The 18,710-nt window shown below is 45.4% G+C and overlaps 1 protein-coding gene across 3 annotated transcripts; it reads left to right on the top strand.

The window, feature by feature from the left end:
* The first annotated feature begins 4,812 nt into the window (after positions 1-4,812).
* Positions 4,813-18,572, top strand: ELOA (elongin A). Of its 3 annotated transcripts, none has more exons than XM_036860480.1 (11): positions 4,813-5,241; positions 10,133-10,189; positions 10,977-11,083; positions 11,933-13,118; positions 13,516-13,630; positions 14,680-14,835; positions 14,937-15,034; positions 15,868-16,048; positions 16,301-16,412; positions 17,017-17,192; positions 18,176-18,572. In XM_036860480.1, exons 1-11 carry the CDS (start codon positions 5,167-5,169, stop codon positions 18,235-18,237), a joined length of 2,325 nt encoding a protein of 774 aa, XP_036716375.1. In that variant the 5' UTR covers positions 4,813-5,166; the 3' UTR covers positions 18,238-18,572. The 3 variants fall into 3 exon arrangements, with proteins under 3 accessions (XP_036716375.1, XP_036716364.1, XP_036716356.1); XM_036860461.1 differs by having other exon boundaries at positions 5,040-5,241; positions 17,017-17,196; XM_036860469.1 differs by lacking the exon at positions 17,017-17,192 and having other exon boundaries at positions 5,039-5,241.
* Positions 18,573-18,710: the final 138 nt, after the last annotated feature.

Below are 18,710 nucleotides of genomic sequence, written 5' to 3' on the forward strand. Positions count from 1 at the left end.
TCCCCTACCTGGGATCCGTAAAACTTCACAATAAAATACAAAGTCCTTACCACGGTCTCTAAAACCCTCCATAATCTGCCCCCTACCTTCCTCACCAATTCATCTGGTACTGCCCTTCCCCTTTCTCAGTCCACTCCAGCACCAAAGCTGGAGTGAGTGAATGAAGGAATGAAGGAATGAAGGAATGAAGTGTGTCAGTTGGATGGTGTCTTCCCAAGTGGCCTCTCTGGCAAGGGGAAACAAGGCAGCTTAAGGTCAAAGAGCTTGAGCTTTGGTGCTGGACAAACCTGGCTTTGACTCCTGGCTGTGCTGCTTACAAGTTCTGTGACTTTAGGTAGGTCACAAAGCCTCAGTTTCCTCATCTGTGAAATGGAGATTATATGATATCTATATTGCAAGATTGTTTTTAGGTACAGTTGATAGTTAATGCAAATTGCTTAGCGTAATGTGTGGCACATTGTAAGTGCCAAGAATTGGTGGTAGTGTTACCACCATTGTTATTGTTATCATTGCTTTGATACATCAGGCCTCCTCAGCTAACAGGTGAGGAAGCAGGCCTCGCCAGCGTCAAGCAATGAGTCAGGGAACTAGGAGAGGTGACCAGCACCCAGGTGTTCAGTTATGGAGTGCAAGCCAGTGTGGGCTTCCGAGCTGAGCAGACCTTGGTTCATGTTTTGGGTTTGTCATCTACCATGTTTGAGCTAGTTGCTTTACCTCTCTGAGCCTTGGGCTCTCCATCCTTAAAATGCCTCATGAGATTGTTGGAAGGTGGAGAAATAACATATAAAGGTAACACAGAGCTGGGCCACCTATAAGGCACTCAACAAGCAGCAGTTCTTCCCACCTCAGTGGTGGTGCTGCCTTCTTAATCTTCTCTACTTAACCCAGTGGTTGGTTGGTTGGTTTTCCCAAAGAGATAAGGGAGACACGGACCCCTTTGAGAATTTGTAACCTGTGAACACCCAAACTCAGAGGGTTCCTAAACCTTTGCTGATAGTGGGGGTGGAAATTTAATAGATCCAGACTTAATGCAATCAATCAATCTCTCCTTCTTCTCCCTCCGTCCTCTCTGTTCTTTCTCTTTACTGTCCGGCCCTATGTGTGCCAGGCAAGCTGCTTTTATTTAGCTCACACTTTTTCTAACAACTTACCTCTAAGGGCATTCTCAGCACAGACCACAACCACACTCTCAGTTTCTGGAGCTGAGGGCATGGTGTCCCTTAAATTTCCAAAGCATCAATTTCCTTATCTGTAAAATGGATGGTGAGGATTAATGAAGATAACATTGTTGGTTGATAGCACTTTGCCAGGTATGTTCACACGTAATCTCATTAAATCCAAACAATAATTCCGTGAGGTAGACCTTTCATTCAACTCAGTCAATATTGAGTGCCTACTATGTTCTAGGTAGTTTTAGCCACAGTGATGCCTCATGGAGCTCATAGAGGGGGAAGAGACTATAAAAACATGAACCACTAAATAAAGCAGTTTCAAATTGTAATAGATGTTATAACAAAAATGAAACAAGGTAAAGAGCTAAGGGACCGGTGGTTAGGTTACTACCTGGATACAATTTATATAAATTCATAGTATAAAAGTATCAAAGTATATCATTGATACTTCTTTATTTTTATAGTAGCCCCCGCCCCCACCCCCGTCCCCGCCCCGGCCCCGTAAATACAGATTCTCAGTGGACTGCTTTCCATGGGCATTACAGAATGCTTCAGTCTGCCCTCTTAAGACAAAGGGCCTCAGGAGGTTTCTAGGTCTGATATCCCTAACTAGTTAGTGGAGAGTTTAACTGAACTTCAAGGCAAGTCTATGAAAGGTGTGGACTTTGAATCTCAGACACCATTCCTTGGAGCTGGCAGTCTCTGCTTGCATTACCACATTTGAGGAGGGCAAATCCAGCCTGTGAAACTCAGAAAGATGCCGTCCCTAAGTAAAATAACCACCAACTGAACATGTTTGAAGTATGTGAAACAAAGATGAATGTAGTCAATTCAGAAAAATGAGCCCACTGGGGAAGAGAACAGTGGCTACAGCTGCGCAGAACAAAGCTGCCCAGATGGTTTTACATTCTTCTTTACAGCAGAACATAATATTCTCTTTACCAAGGCAATGAATTTTCTCTAATAACTTGTTCTTTTAAAAAAAAAAAAACCTCTGTATGTCAGTTACTTAATATAACATATTAATAAACCTCACAAGAAATCTATAAAGAAACAATTTCAGCCAGTTTAAGTAACTTGACCACAGCCAACATTGGTAAAGGTGGGGATTGGAGCTCAGGTTGTCACTGAGCTCCAATCCTGTGCCTTTACATCCACCACCCAACAAACCTCAGATGCCGCCCACTTGGTTAGAGAGAGGAGTGGCAGAGCCCAGGCCAGGAGAGGTCCAAGGGGGAAGCCCTTCACCCACCAGTATTCCTCACCCAGCACACTGTCCAGCCCACAGAATCCCACTTGACCATTCCATGAAAGGCAAGGGCCCCTTTCTGCTGTCAAAGACAAAGTGGTTGGTTTTTTTGTTTTGTTTTGTTTTGTTTTTGTTTGGCTTTCCCCCCTCTTGTCTTTCAGTGTTTTAAATGACTCTAGTGCCAACCAGCCTGGGATTGCTCTTTTCCAAAATTAAAATGCCTTTAAGTTGTTTTCATTATAAAAGTGGAACATATTTGTTGCACAAAGTGTGCATAGCAGAAGAGAGCGAGCCTCCCTGCCCATTTTTGTCTCCCAGGATAGCCTTAAACATGCCTTCTGAACATGTTTTGTTGTTGTTTTAAAAGATGGGTCCTTTAAGTCCTCTCACAAGGGGCTGTATAGTGCTAACCCCCTCAGGTTTTCAGATGACACTCTGGGCTGGCCTTATGTTGAATAATAATTAGTTCAGTTTTCAAGAAACCTTCATGGAATGTCACCTGTGTGCTAGGTGTTGCTGATCCAAGGTGGACAAAACAGCCTCTGACGTTAGGGAACTCATTCTGTTGTTGAAAATCCTTGCATAAACCAAGGATTAGATAGATGGTAATCCCCCAGTGAACATATACAGAGTATCACTTTCAGAACTGGTTAAAAACTTTCTTTTTAATCAGAATGACACATATAACATAATTAACTGATCTGAGATGTAGACAAATATTCAAGTGTAAGAGTTCTTTACTTTGCAGGTAACCCTGCCTCAGGCTGGCATAAATGGGGTAGGGATGGGGTGCATACCCCCCAGCAGCAAACATTGTTTCTTTTCATTCCGGTTGTTGAGATCTCCCTGGGTAATGTGCACAAAGTGTTCCATGTGTCCTAAGTATATGCCAGGTCAGTTAGTCAGCAATTCTGCGTCAGGAATGGGCCCATTTTTCCATTACACCAGTGTTACATTTTCAAAATGGAAGGCATTGAAAATGTAAATTTAAAAGCATTTGCTGTGCAGGAGAGGGAGATTCTAGGGCCAGGACTAGAATCCAAGTCTCCTCACACCAGTTTGATGTGTTTTCCATTACACCCCATGATTGAGTCTTAGAGCACTGAATGGGTGATTATTAATCTTTATGGACTTTTTATCCAATGCTGATTATATGGACTGGACTGTGCTGGGCAACAGAGATTTAAAGTTGGACAGGTCAGGGAATTCCCTGGCAGTCCAGCGGTTAAGGCTCAGCGCTTTCACTGCGGGGGCCTGGGTTCGATCCCTGGTCAGGGAACTAAGATTCCACAAGCCACACGGTGCAGCCAAAAAGTAAAATAAATTTGGACAGGTCAGTCACTGTACTTGATAAATAAACAGCTCAGTGAGAAGACAGAAGAATAAATTGACAATTTACACCCTGAAAAGTGTTAGTTGCAGAGGAAAGGGCACCAAGCAGAGGGGGTGGGAACACGGGGTGGGGGGGAGGGAGGCTTCTCAATTTACTGAGTGAATGAAAGCTCATTTGAAGAAACAATTTATATTGTTTCTTTTACCTTTCCCAGAGCGAGACCTGAAGAGCCACTGGGCTTTCCCACATTGGGTGAGAGGTCAGGCTCAGTACACTGCCAAATTGTTGATGGTGATCAGATTAGTGTGTAATCCGATATGATCTAATCAAACAAGATGTAATCAATGCTGGTGTTTTAAACCAATTTTCAACTGTTCAGTAGCTTTTTTTTTTTTAGTAGTAATAATACTTTATTAATAGTAAAATTTAGTGCTTCTAGGATGAGGGTAAGAGCTCTCAAGGATGGTGTCATGGGCTTGTCTGATTGAGGCCCTACTGATTTAGAGGAACCAGCCATTCATTCATTCATTCATTCATTCATTCAAGAAGTATTTATTTGGTACCTCTGTACCAGACACTGTTTTTGGCGGAAAGTGAGACACGGGCTATTACCTCTTGTAGCTAAACTGTTTGACTTTTGACAAATCACTTTCACTCTCTGGGTCTCAAATCCTTGACCTGTTCAGAGATGTGTGGTCACAGTGGACCTGGACTGTTTAGATTCACATTCCAGCTTCACTTCTTTCCTGTTACATGACCACATGCAAGTTAATTTAGTCTCCCTGAGCTTCAGTTTCCTCATCTGTAACATAGGGATAATATACCTCGTTTCATTGGGTTGTACTGAGAGTGAAACTTAGCTCAACCACTGGGCTTAGTACCCCCAATCAAGGGTGGTCACTAGCGTTAATCCCTGATTTCCTGAGCCGCAAACCCACCCTGCAACCACACACAGGTGTTATTTGGGGCGTGGCTCAGAGCGCAAGGGGGCGGGCTAGGATTTATAAAGGCAGGGTCCGGCGCCGTGATCTCATCCTGCCTTGGCTGGACACCGGAGTGGTTTTCCAGGCCGTGGCTCCGCACTACGAGGACCAGAAGCGAGGCTACCCAGCGGCGACCAGTGCGGAGCCCACGCCCCCGGACCAAGCTGCTCCAGCTCCCGGCGCACGCGGCTCCGGGAGGGCGCAAAGGACCGGACCCCCGACAACCACAGGCCGTGGGGGCGGGGCCTGCAGCCGGCCGGCCTCCCCCCCACCCCCCCACGCCCCGCGGCCCCTCCACCCCACTTCGCCGAGGCCCGGAAGGGACCAGTCGCGCTTCCGTCTCCGCCGGGGAGGCACGGAGGGCGGAGCTGCAGCCAGAGGACGCGACGCGAGCCCAGTTCCGGCGAGGAGGCCGCGCCAGTGACAGCGATGGCGGCGGAGTCGGCGCTCCAAGTTGTGGAGAAGCTGCAGGCGCGCCTGGCCGCGAACCCGGACCCGAAGAAGGTGAGCGAGCGGGCAGCGCGGAGCGGGGCGGGCGTTGGGCGCGGCGCGGCCCCGTAACGGTCGCGGGCCCGGGCGCGGCTCCTTCCCGAGCGGCCGGGGCCGTGGGGGCTCGGACCCGGAGCGCGGCCCCGCCGGTCTGCGGCCTGCGGTCGGGAAGTTAGTGGCCCTTGGCCGCTGCCCACGCGGTGGGACCCCGCACGGCGAGCGGCGCGCCTCGGCGGGCCCGGCCTCCCTGCCTCCCGGGCCGGGTGCCCGCGGTGTCCGCCCGGAGCCCGCGTGCCGGCGGGGCTCCCGGAGCCCTCCCCCGGCGTCCCGGGCCAGCTGTTTCCTGTCGGGAGAGCTCGCCCAGAGTTAACTCCTGCCCGCTCCATTCCTCGCCCTGCGAAATGTTTCTGATTTCTTAGAGTCTTTTGATGTTTGTTGGGAGAAGGAGGTGGTTCTGCCTGTGCTTGATGGAGTCTAGGCTCGGTGTGTGGTCCTGCGTCTTTAAGACGTTTTTATTGCTTTGGCTTGATTATTAGAGCGTGGACCTTTTCGCTTTCTCAGTAAATCTCTTTCAAAACAAAATAAACCTCACGTCACCCTAACTAAAAACTTAGGTTGTAAATGGAAAGGAAAGAAAAAAAATAAGGTTTAGAAGTTGCAGCTAGATTTCCTTCTGGCCTTGATAGAAAGGTAAGAGCTACCGTTTCTGGCTGCTGCGAGTGATGGGCAACCATTTTTAATTGCACTCAGCTAGTTTTTTCCCCCCTTAACTGTTTTCTTAAGTTAAATGCATTCTTCTCTCTCTGCGACTTTTCTTCCATCCAGCTTCTTGGTGTCTGGGAGAGTGTCCCGTGGATGTTAGAATTTTTTTTTTTTAATTGAAATACATTGATGAAAACACTCAAGGTGTTTGACATTCTGTCAGCATTATAGCTGGAGTGTACAGTGTGTAAGAGTTGGATCTCTGAACCCCAGAGTGGCTTTTGAAGAGGAAATAATCCAGGGAGGCAGTGGAAATAAAGTGGTGAGGAGATTTGAGTTCTAATTCATTTGCCAGCCATGGACATTAGGGATGTTCCTTGCTAAGCCAGTTTCCTCACCTGCTTCTTCCCAGGACAGAACCAAAAGGCAGAAGAGCTCAGTAGATGTTAATCTCCACTCTTTACAATTTTTCTTGAAGGGGCCCTTTCTCTTCACCTGTTCTTGGCCTGTCATAGGTGAGGTTTTTTTCCCTCCGTTTCTAAAGGCTGCTCAACGCATCTCACTATCAGACCACTGTTTAACTCTTCTCGTGCATACCTAGCTCAAAGATCCACTTCTTCAGGACGACATTTTAGCTTTAAGTCTGTGAAAACTGAAATGCTTTCACTTGTTTTGTGTTATATTTTCTATAATGGCTTCAGTACCTAGTGGACAGACATATTTACAAGTTTCTTTTTACAGTAACCCTTTGTGGGCATCTAATAAATGGTCATTATTTCCGAGTACTAGCTTGTTTTCCCAAACACTGTAGGTTTGTGACTGATTTTTTTTAAAACCCTAGAGCAGTATGATGTAAATCGCCCCCATCTCCCCAATTTGGTCTTCCATCGGGTTAAAAAAAATGCACCGTGTAGTGTCTACATTTTCCCACTAGAATTTAAATTTTGAAGTAGCTTTTCCAGTAGTTGATGTGCATGAAATTTAAAATTAAGAAAAGGTTGGTTTGACTTCACATCCTCCTTGAACTATTAGTGATTGTGAGTATCTGGGCTTTCTCTTCCCAGATAGAAACTCACCCTGAGCTTCTGACTTTGCATTATGAAGATCATTTTTGCAAAGGGCACAATAGTTGGCATTTACAAATGAGCTAATGCAGAGGGAAAACTGCAAGCTGGCACACTGGCCTCTCAACCTTCTGTTAACCCAACAAGCTCCCACAGGTTGTTCTTGAAATTGTAAGATGATTATATAGCAGTACTGAAGTTACAACTAAATCTTGATTTCAAACCATTATTAGTCAAAGGGTTGATTCCACACCTATATTCATAGATTTCCTCGTATTAAACATAGGTGTTTAACTGTAACTCTCTTTTCACTTTAAGCTCATCTGTGATCTAGGCTTACTTGGGGAAAAAGGTATCAGGCAAACCAGGGTCACTTGGTTCCTACTATTTAAGTGGAAGCAATTTTCATGGCTGGTAAAGTTACCTGTCCTGTGTTACAGTTTGAACGTGGAAACTATGAAGAACACCGTTGGAAGGCAAGTGGAGAACGAGGGGTCAACATTCTGAATATCTTTAGCTCTTTGTGTTGAAGTAGTGTGCAGAGGACAACTGAGATTCCTAAGCATGGACTGTGCAAATGTTTGACATTTCTCAATGACTTGTTATCAGTTCTTGCAAACTACAACTGGTTTGATAACCACCTACCTGAGGATACCCAAAGTGCTTTATCTTTTTAATGCTTTGTTCTTTTTTTTTTTTTTTAATAGCCACTTTATTTATTTATTTATTTATTTTTGGCTGTGTTGGGTCTTCGGTTCGTGCGAGGGCTTTCTCTAGTTGCGGCAAGCGGGGGCCCCTCTTCATCGCGGTGCGCGGGCCTTTCACTATCGCGGCCCCTCCCGTTGCGGGGCACAGGCTCCAGACGCGCAGGCTCAGTAGTTGTGGCTCACGGGCCCAGCTGCTCCGTGGCATGTGGGATCTTCCCAGACCAGGGCTCGAACCCGTGTCCCCTGCATTAGCAGGCAGATTCTCAACCACTGCGCCACCAGGGAAGCCCCTTTGTTCTTTTTTGAACCTAATTGAAAATAGAGGGGCTCTGAAGCCCTTTTTCTCTTATGTTGGGCTAAATTGGTTTGAATATCTCTAGGGTTTTAGTTTCATCTGCTTTTAAGTCGTCCCTCCTAACCCAAAACGAAGCAGAAAGGCAGCATTTACACTTCCAGTTAGTGCTAGGCTTTGAGATGAACACACCTTCAATGACTTCTGGCCCCATTCTTATATGTAGCCTTTGTAGAGGTCCTGGGACTCTGTCCTGGTGGTGACCTTCTTTCCTCTGTGGACTCTAAACTGTCTGACAACGTAACACTAAGGAGGGGTTCTTCTGCTTTGTGTCGAGTGTGCTAAGAGGCACATGAACTACTGCTCCATTTACTTTTCCGGTCTTCTAAGGACAGTGTCTTTATGTTGGATATTTCTCCTGGCTTTGTAGTACATGCTGTGGTAAACACACTTGACCTACTCGCTTGTTAGGCAAGTTACCTAACCTCACTGAGCTCAGTTTTAATATCTGTAAAATGGGGAACATAATATCCATTTTATAGAGTTGGTTAATGAGGATGAAATGAGGTAACACATGTAAGGACTTAGCATAGTAGCCAGTGCACAGTAAATAGTATATAAATGCCTTTCAGGGAATGGCATTAGAGGAGACAACCTGTCTTTAACCTTTTCAATGATTCTAAATTTTCCTTTAAGAAAAGGAATTGGCATTCATCTTTGCACCCATAGCTTTGATGACAAGAAATACACATATACTTTGTCCTGAGTTGGATGGTGGTGGTGATCGAATTCGAAGTGGAGGATAATTTTCACTCAACTATGAAGGTGAAACTCCTTAGATACACCACTTGGCTTCTCATATGTTCCCAGTCAAAACAAGATTATCACATGTGATCCAGTTGCTCTGCCTAGCAACCAGGTTCGGTAATTACTGAAGTAGAATGACCAGAAAAACATACTTGCTACTCCACCTAGTAGCACTATAGCATACTAATTGTAGCCTGGGCTACACATAGAAAAAGAACAGATCTTGTTATCAGATATTTAAATATAAAGGTAGTCACAGTTAATCTATTTTGAACTACTTGTACTTTTCAGCACTCCTCGAATGGTAGGTATATTTATATATACATAAATATTTCCTAGAGAATGGCATAGCAGTCATGACTTTGGGTAGAAGTGGAGCAAGGAGGAATTGGCTGGGGAATATCTGGTAGAGGATCAAGGGTAGCCGTTTAAAGAATGGTCAGTTGATGAATGTAATGATTAATAAGAAGCATTTATTGAGCTTGTATAGCATTCCAGGCACTATGGCTAAAGACTGCACATGGTTTGTCTCTCTGAATCCTCACAGCTTGTGAAGTACAGACAGGATCCAGTTCCTGTTTTGCAGATGAAGTAACTGAGGTTCAGAGAGGTTAGTGACTTGCACAAGATCACCCCACAAGGAAGTGGCAGGGCCAAACTGAAGCCTGTCTCTGACTCTGGAACTCTGTCGTAACAGCTCTGCTATCTGATTTTGAGCTAGCTCAAGAGGATACAGAAAGGAAATGTGACCAAACCCAGATTGCTTCTCTAATCTACCCAGACATTTTGTGTTCACCATTTGCAATGGCAAAGCTCTGATTCTAGCAACTTGAAATTGGTCTTGGTTTCCCACTTACATCGAAAAAACCCAGTTCTGTTAAACACACTTTTTCTGGAAACATGATATCCTTTTTCTGTAGAGACCTCTTCTCCTTTTTACTTTCCTCTATGCCAGGTGCATGAGTAATTTCCTAAAATTGGCTCCTTTCTCAGAAAGTCTTTCTCAAAACTGGGCAGAAAGATAGTTGTTGATTACTTTTCCTAGAGCTGATAGGTTTGATTCTCTTCTCTAAGTTTTATTTCCCCTTGGCGTAGCATAGTGGCTGAAAGCACACAATCTAAAGCCGCAGATCTGAGTGAATCCTGCCCTACTTGCATCCTGGGGCAAGTACCTTAACTTTTTCGAGTCTGTTTTCACACTTGTAAAATAAGGATAACAATCATACTGTATACTACAGAACAGTGTAAGTACTTAACCATTGGATATTATTCTTATTTGTTCCAGTGAATGATTATGATTTTATAGAAATTAATGTTCATTTTATTCTCTGCAGCTATTGAAATATTTGAAGAAACTCTCCACCTTGCCTATTACAGTAGACATTCTTGCGGTAAGAACTGTGTAATTTTAGATGTTATATAGCTATGTCCCCTCCCCTTCCCCACCAGAGAGATTGTACAGTAAGAGCATGGGCTTTAGAAGTGAAAGAAACCAGACACAAGGCCACATATTGTATGGTTTTGTTTATATGAAATGTCCAGAATAGGCAAATCCATAGATAGAAAGTTAGATTAGTAATTGCCAGGGGTGGGGGGAATTGGGAGGAACAGGGTTTCTTTTTAGGGTGATGAAAATGTTCTGGAATTAGTGGCGATGGTTGTGTAGTATTGTGAGTATTCTGGAAACCACTGAACTGTACACTTTAAAATGGTTAAAATAGTGAATTTTATCTCAGTTTTTTTTTTTCTAAAAATTAAAAGAACATTGGCATTTAGTCCTGGATTCAAATCCAAGTTTGTGACTTTAGGCTGTTCCTTCGTTGTAAAATGGGGCAGGTCCTAACCTCATAGAGTTATCAAATAAGTATTAATTCAGACACTGTATGCAGTGCTCTTAGCTCAGTGCCTAACACCTGCCATGATCACTCTTGTTATTATTGCTAAAGTTCTAGAAGTGTTTTAATTTAGTGTTTTCCTCTTCTGAATCTGGTGCGCTTTGCTACTGTGTGTCTTATTAGAGTTTTGGGGCACAGACACAAAGTAAGTTTGTACTGAGACTTGCAAGGTATGTTTTTGGAAGGAAGTATTGGTTTGTTGAAAAGTAGGAGGTCTTATTTCTTTAGACTATTGTGAGCCTGGTTCTACACCCCTCTAACAATTCCTTTGTCAACTTTGTAGGAGACCGGGGTTGGGAAAACGGTAAATAGCTTGCGAAAACATGAGCATGTCGGAAGCTTTGCCAAGGACCTAGTGGCCCAGTGGAAGAAGCTGGTTCCTGTGGAACGGTAAGAAAAGTTCCTCAGTTCTGCCTCAATTATAAGCAATAATCCATGATCATTATAGAATACTAGAAAACATTTAAAAATAGAAATAAGAATAAAAATTTCTTAATTCTACCATCCAAAGATAAGCATTATTGACATTTTGGAATGTTTCTTTCTAACCTGTTCTTTTTTTTAAAATTATTTATTTATTTATTTATTTATTTTTGGCTGTGTTGGGTCTTCGTTTCTGTGCGAGGGCTTTCTCTGGTTGCGGCGAGCGGGGGCCACTCTTCATCGCGGTGTGCGGGCCTCTCACTGTCGCGGCCTCTCTTGTTGCGGCACACAAGCTCCAGACGCGCAGGCTCAGTAGTTGTGGCTCACAGGCCTAGTTGCTCCGTGGCATGTGGGATCTTCCCAGACCAGGGCTCGAACCCGTGTCCCCTGCATTGGTAGGCAGATTCTCAACCACTGCGCCACCAGGGAAGCCCTCTAACCTGTTCTTAAAAGGCATTTTTATATAGTTGTGAATAAACTGATGTAAATTACAGCCCTTTTTTAATGTAACAAGTTAAATATTTTGCTGTGTTGAAAAGCTTTTAAAGTATTTTCACGTCCACAAGATGTTTGATCTTCTTTGTGTCCTGTAGTTAAACTCATCATTTTCCATTTATTGAATATTTCAGCTTTCCCAGTTTTAAAACTTAGCTGAGTGTCTTTGAGCAGAACCCATTTACCTTCTTCCCAAGACCTTGTTTTTAACTCTGTAAACTCTTCATCTCTTTCGTGAGTTCAGGTCCTGTGACGTTGTCCTCTGAACAAGGATTACCCTGAGATTTATATCTGCTGCATCTTCTTTTTCTTTTATTTTAGAAATACTGAGCCTGATGAACAGGACTTCGAGAAGAGCAATTCTCGAAAGCGCCCCAGGGATGCCCTTAAGGAGGAGGAGGAGGTAGAGGGGGACTACCCAGAAAGCTGGAAAGCCTCCGGTAGCCAGTCGTTTAGTCCTGATAACAGACAGAAAAAACACAGAAAACTCTCAGAGCTTGAGCGCCCTCACAAAGTATCTCACAGTCATGAGAGGAGAGACGAGAGAAAGAGGTACCACAGAGTTTCTCCAGTTTACTCTTCAGACCACGAATCTTCCGATTACGGCCATGTTCAGTCCCCACTGTCATCCGCCAGCCCTCATCAGATGTCTGTGGACCATTACAGATCCCTGGAGGAGGACCATGAGCCCTTTGTTTCACACCAGAAGCCTGGCAAAGGCCACAGTAATGCCTTTCAGGACAGACTGGGGGTCAGTCAAGAACGACACCTGGGTGAAGCCCAAGGGAAAGAGGTCGTGAGTCAGAGCAAGGAGCACAGATCTTCCCATAAAGAAAAACGTCCGGTGAATGCCAAAGGAGATGAGAAGTCTTCTTTGAGCAGAGAAAAATCACACAAGGCCATCTCCAAAGAGGAAAACCGGCGGAGGCCACCCTCAGGGGACAGTACAAAGGAGAAACCGCCCTCTAGTGGTGTCAAGAAAGAGAAGGAAAAAGAGGGCAGCACCAAGAAGGTTTTACCCCCCTTGGAGGTGGCATCAGACAACCACCTTAAAAAGCCAAAATATAGAGACCCAGAGAAAACCAAATCAGACAAAAACAAGCAGAGTCTAGAAAGCTTAGACATAGGCAAGAGGGCAGGAGACCTGTTGCCCAAGGCAAAAGAGAAGGTTTCTAACAACCTAAAGACTCAAGAAGGAAAAGTAAAACCTCATTCAGATAGAAAGTCAGTGGGCTCCTTTCTTAAAGCTGAGGAGGCAGATATGGATGATGAATTCGAGCAGCCCACCATGTCTTTTGAGTCATACCTCAGCTATGACCAGCCCCGGAAGAAAAAGAAAAAGATTGTGAAAACTTCAACCACGACTCCTGGAGAAAAAGGATTTAAAAAACATGATTCAAAAAGCACTAGTAAAAACTTGGACTCAGTTCAGAAATTACCTAAGGTCAATGAAAACAAGTCAGAGAAGCTTCCGCCAGCTGGATCCCATTCAGCCAAGCTGAAAAAGGTAACCCCTGTGGCCCCTTCCCAGCCAGAGCACCTGGGCCTGCAGAGCTCCCGGGACGACCCCAGGGACGACCCCACCGCTGTTTGTCTGGGCTGGCTTTCCCGTGGCCTGTTGAATGTCAGTTTGAAGTAATTTCCTCCCGGCCTCTCTGGCCACCTCTCTCTGGCCACCAGGGTCAGCAGAACCCAAGAAAAGTATTTTCTGAGGCATCCCATTGTGCTGGGCCCATCTCTCCGTGTCTCCTGACTTCGGTGGTGTCGGGCACGGCTGCCGCCCCTCCTTCAGGCTGGATACGCCTGTGAAGTTACCTGCCACGTCAGCGCTGCTGGGCATCGACTGTGGGAAAGAGCTGTGCTTGTAGAAGGAGGCTCTCCAGTCACTGGTCTCTTCTCTGCAGGTCCCCAGCGATGTGCTGCCAGTGTTACCAGACCTTCCATTACCTGTGATACAGGCCAATTACCGCCCACTTCCTTCCCTTGAATTGATGTCTGCCTTCCAACCAAAGCGAAAAGGTAATTTTCTTTGTCTCTTTTTCTTTTTTTAATGGAGAAAATGATTTTAAAAATTCATTCATGATCTGTCATCAGATTTTGGTGCATTTCCTAAGAGCACAGGTTCTGGAGTTTGATGGCTTGGGTTTGAATCCCAGCTCTGGCTTCTACTACAAGTTACATGAACTTGGGTAACAACTTAATTTCCTTGGACTTCAGTTTCATATTCTGTAAATGGGAGTAATAATGGTATCTGCCTATGAGGTGGATTGAAAGTGATAATGCTGGTAAAGCTCTGAGCTCTGGGTTTTTACACATAGTGTTTGCTAAATCTTAGCTGCTGCTATTACCAGCAGCCTTTTACTCTGTACATTCCATAGGGGCTTAAAAAAAAGGCTAGTTTAGGGACTTCCCTGGTGGTGCAGTGGTTAAGAATCTGCCTGCCAATGCAGGGGTCACAGGTTCGATCCCTGGTTCGGGAAGATCCCACGTGCCGCGGAGCAGCTAAGCCCGTGTGCCACAACTACTGAAGCCCATGTGCCTAGAGCCCATGCTCCGCAACACGAGAAGCCACTGCAATGAGAAGCCCGTGCACCACAACGAAGAGTAGCCCCCGCTTGCTGCAACTAGAGAAAGCCCGCGTGCAGCAACAAAGGCCCAAACGCAGCCAAAAAATAAATAAATAAATAAAGGCTAGTTTTAATAGCAAAAGAATTAGATGCTACATAGGTGTCCCTTAGCAAGAGACTAACAGATGGATCATGGTTCATCCACATAGTGGCATCTTATGCAGCCGTTTAAAAAAAAAAAGTAGAAAATCTATGTACTGATGTGATTTCTAAAATGTAAATGACAGAATGGTTATAGTATGTTATTGATTGGTTAAAAAGGAATAAAATAAATATTAGTTTATATTTGCATAGACTCTCTGGAAGGACACAAGAAACTGGTAGCATTGGTTGCCTTTGAGAAAGGAAACTGGGAGGCTGGGGAATGGGGTGGAAGGAGAGTTTTCACTGTATTGCTCAGTGCCTTTTATCACTTACACTCCTGTTTTTCTTGCCCTACAGCACTCTCCTCACCCCAGGAAGAGGAAGAAGCTGGATTTACCGGACGAAGAATGAATTCCAAGATGCAGGTCTATTCTGGTTCCAAGTGTGCCTATCTCCCCAAAATGATGACCTTGCACGAGCAGTGCATCCGGGTGCTTAAAAACAACATTGACTGTAAGTCACATGCTTCCCTTTCGCTCTTCAGCACGTTGTGGCACTGGGACACCGGGTGACTTGGCCGCTACTCAGTGCGTTTCCCCTTTGATTCTCTGCAGCAATCTTTGAAGTGGGAGGCGTCCCATATTCTGTTCTTGAACCTGTTTTGGAGAGGTGTACACCTGATCAGTTATATCGCATAGAGGAATACAATCACGTGAGTATCCTGTTTGGATGGGAAGAGGGCAGTGTGCTGGCTTGCGTCTCCAGAAGCAGCCTTGTCTCCGAATCTGCCACGGTGATGGGCAGGTGGTGGTCAGATCACTGTTCTGGGTTTGTCTGTGGGCCTTTAAACAGGCAGGTTTTTAGCACCTGCTCCTGGCATCTTAAGTAGGCCTCTTGGGCTAGAATCAAGATGGGATTGAAAGGTGGGAGAGGGGGACCATTTCCCACACCTCCCTTGAGCTTGCCTAGTTACAGAGGTCAAGGGAGAATTCTAGCAGCACAGCCCTTGGGATCCAGGGCAGGGACAGAGCTATGTGTTGACACTCAGGTGTCTGGTGAATATAATTGGCTGGGTGTCTCCTAGAGACAAACAGATCTATCCCCAAATCCTCCTAATGCTGGAGATGCTCATCTGATTGCATTAGCTGTCTCTAATTCAAAGGATCTATGACATATCCTTCTTAAGTGGCCCCTGGCCATTGCAGTTCAGTGTAGTGATGGGGAAATGCCTGGATTTGACTTCATCCCAGTTCCTACCCTGGACTGATTTTCTAAAGGAAAAGACTGATCTTAAACTAATTTTTGTGTTGCCTTCTCTCCTAGCCCCACAACCCCCAAAAGCAGCTAGTATAGTGCCTCACACTTAACATTTTTTAATTCAGTGATTTGGGTTTCTTTCCTAGAACTGTGGTATTTTAATATACTACTGCTACTACTAAGAGGACCAAAATATCATTAGGAAGCTGGTCCCCCTGGGTGATTAAGGATGGAAAAGAGATGTGTAAGAGTACTTGCATGTAAATGATGTCCTGGTTCTGATTTTAGGTATTAATTGAAGATACGGATCAATTATGGAAAGTTCATTGTCACCGAGACTTTAAGGATGAAAGGCCAGAAGAGTATGAGTCGTGGCGGGAGATGTACCTGCGGCTTCAGGATGCCCGAGAGCAGCGGCTGCGAGTCCTCACAAAGAATATCCGATCTGCGCACGCCAATAAGCCCAAAGGTAAGGGGGCAGCGTGGGTCTGGCAGAATAGTGAGCCCTGTGCTCTGGTCAACAGCAGGGCCGTGGTGGGCTCAGCTAAGGTATCACCTCTGGCCCCCAAATCTCTCCTGCATTTGCAGAAGAGGGCAAAGGGTGAGGTGTTTCTTCTGCCACTGTGCATGCTACCCTACAGAGGGGTTTCCAGGGTTGATAATCCCCTACCTTTAGCACCTCAGCTCAAGAAGGCGGGTATCAATCTCCATTTCTCCGCAGGCCGACAAGCAAAAATGGCCTTTGTCAACTCTGTGGCCAAGCCGCCTCGTGATGTTCGAAGGAGGCAGGAGAAGTTTGGAACAGGAGGAGCAGCTGTGCCTGAGAAAATCAGGTAAGATCTCTGCTCCTCTGTGGTTTCTGCCTGCTCAGGGAGAGAGAGAGCCCAAGAGCTTATCTTTCAGCCCTGAGAGGCAGCCCAGGGGCAAGAAGCGATTGATTTTGGGGGTGAAAGCGTGGCAGTGCAGAGTGGGTTCTGCAGGCTGACCTTGACCATCTGGGCACCTGACCTCCCTGAGCCTCAGCGTCCTTGACTGCAATGTGGGCCGGATAATGATTCCTGCCCCTAGGTGGGGTCAGGGTGGGGGGGTGGTCAAGATTAAATGGAGAACAGGGCCTGGCTTCTGGGACACATCCCCTAAGGCTTTTTTCCCTTTCCCCATTTAAACAAAAAACATATTACTGTGATGACTAAATTATCTAAGTACGTTAGCATTGTCAAAATACAGACTTACACCTAAACAGTGAAAAGTTAGTCGAGATTATCATTCATTCTGAAGGCCTGCCACAGTCACTTCCGAGCCATCACCAGAATCTAGGGTACTAGGTCCGCTGGTCAAAGCCGCAGAACTGAGTCCTCAGACCAGCCAGCTTCAGGCTGTTGGTGCCGAGGGCAGATTTCTCCTGCTCTAGGCTAGCAGCTTTGCTCTGTGTCCCAGGATCAAGCCAGCGCCGTACCTCTCAGGAAGCAGCCGCTTGGGCAGTGGCGGCAGCAACAGCTTTAACGCCAGCCCCGAGGAGCCGGCCTACGACGGCCCGAGTACCAGCAGTGCCCACTCGGCACCCGTGGTCAGCAGCGCTGTTTCCTGTGATCCTAGGAAACCGACTGTGAAGAGTAGGTAACTTGGAGCTCCTGCTCAGATATTTCAGAACTAGTATTTGAACCCCTCTAATGTTATTCCTGCTGCATCACACTTTGTGTGTTAGATGTAGCATATGTGATGCCTTGCACACAGCTGGTCCAAATGTCAGGGCCTCCTTCCCCTGCTTTGTTCGTAGTGCATATTTTCGTGTGTCATTTAAATTATGATCGTAGTGAATATTCATTTTGGTACTCTGCTTTCATTTTTCTTTTATTTTTTTCAACCTAAATGTAAACCTGTTTCTCCAGGCAATAACATGGAGTTTCCAACTGTTATTATTAACAGCTAAATAATTTTATTGAAGTTTTATAACCTTATAACCCCACCTTCCATGTATTTTTTTATATGTAGTTGGGTCTATTTCATATTTTACTAACTTAACTACTGTAGACTATCCCCAATATTCTACAGCGGTGTCCTAACTTAAGAAAAGCATTATTCTGTATTTACTTCAGGGCCCACAGGAGGGTGGGAGTCCTGACTTGCACTTTGGCTCGGTTCAGGTTAACCAGGCTAGAGGGCAGGCTAGTCGTTCTTAGGTGGTATGTGCATTTAGCTCATCTCAGACCTGTTGCTACACTGGACAGACAGGTATGGGAGGGGGTGCTTTTGGCTGGTTTGGATATTGGTGAGGCAGAGTTAAATTATGGCTCAGAATGGCCTTTAGAGTCTGGCAAGGCTTGAACTTCAGTTCTGCCGCTTACCGTACAGGGTCCAGCCTGAGTCTTGGTGAAGTTGTGAAAATTAGAGGGAATGATTGTCAGGGGCCTGGCAGGTGCTGGGGAAGTGTTACCTTTGGGCTGCTGCTTTTCTATGGGGTTGGCAGATAACTGCTGCTTGTATCCATTTGTCTGGCTGTGTAGAGCCAAGAGTAACAAGGCTTTGTTTGATTGTAAACCACTGGTGTCCACACTGCCATGGATCTGAAACAACTGCCTTATTTCTCTTTTCACAGAAATTGCCCCAATGATGGCCAAGACGATTAAAGCTTTCAAGAACAGATTCTCCCGACGATAAACTGAGGACTTACCTTGGAAATGAAATTTGCGGAGAGGAATACGAGGACAGTGGGGGTTGGGGAATGGAACTTCCAGAGGAGACCAGGATCTTTCGCTTCGTGGAGGCTTTTGGTCTCCGAGTCCTGCACAGTCGGCAGGCGTCGTGCCTGTACCTGTGTCCGCAGCTGCCGCCTCCCTGCCTGGCGAGCACTTCCGAGTTCTGAAGAAGATGTGAAGCCTCACGCTCACTGAGGATTTTAAGGTCAATTGTACCTTTGTTGTTAATTACCTTCTTTGTAAACTATAAGACATAGTTTTAATTAATAAATATTGCCCCAGATTGTATTTATATTACCCCCAGGTTTCTTTTTGTTTTTTGGGGTTTTTTTTGTTTTTTTCCTGTCCTCTACCACACACTTAGCCTTTTATTTTTAGGGTTCTTTGTTAGACAAAAGCCTATTGAAAGCCTTTCCCCTGTCCCAGTTCATCTCT

The sequence above is a fragment of the Balaenoptera musculus genome, chromosome 1 (assembly GCF_009873245.2).
Source record: "Balaenoptera musculus isolate JJ_BM4_2016_0621 chromosome 1, mBalMus1.pri.v3, whole genome shotgun sequence".
Taxonomy (NCBI): domain Eukaryota; kingdom Metazoa; phylum Chordata; class Mammalia; order Artiodactyla; family Balaenopteridae; genus Balaenoptera; species Balaenoptera musculus.

Excerpts from the sequence above, each read along its gene's own strand:
- ELOA (XM_036860480.1), top strand. The coding sequence starts at position 5,167 with ATGGCGGCGGAGTCGGCGCTCCAAGTTGTGGAGAAGCTGCAGGCGCGC. Across the intron at positions 5,242-10,132 it reads CGAACCCGGACCCGAAGAAG|CTATTGAAATATTTGAAGAA; the intron begins GTGAGCGAGCGG and ends TATTCTCTGCAG. Across the intron at positions 15,035-15,867 it reads GCATAGAGGAATACAATCAC|GTATTAATTGAAGATACGGA; the intron begins GTGAGTATCCTG and ends TTCTGATTTTAG.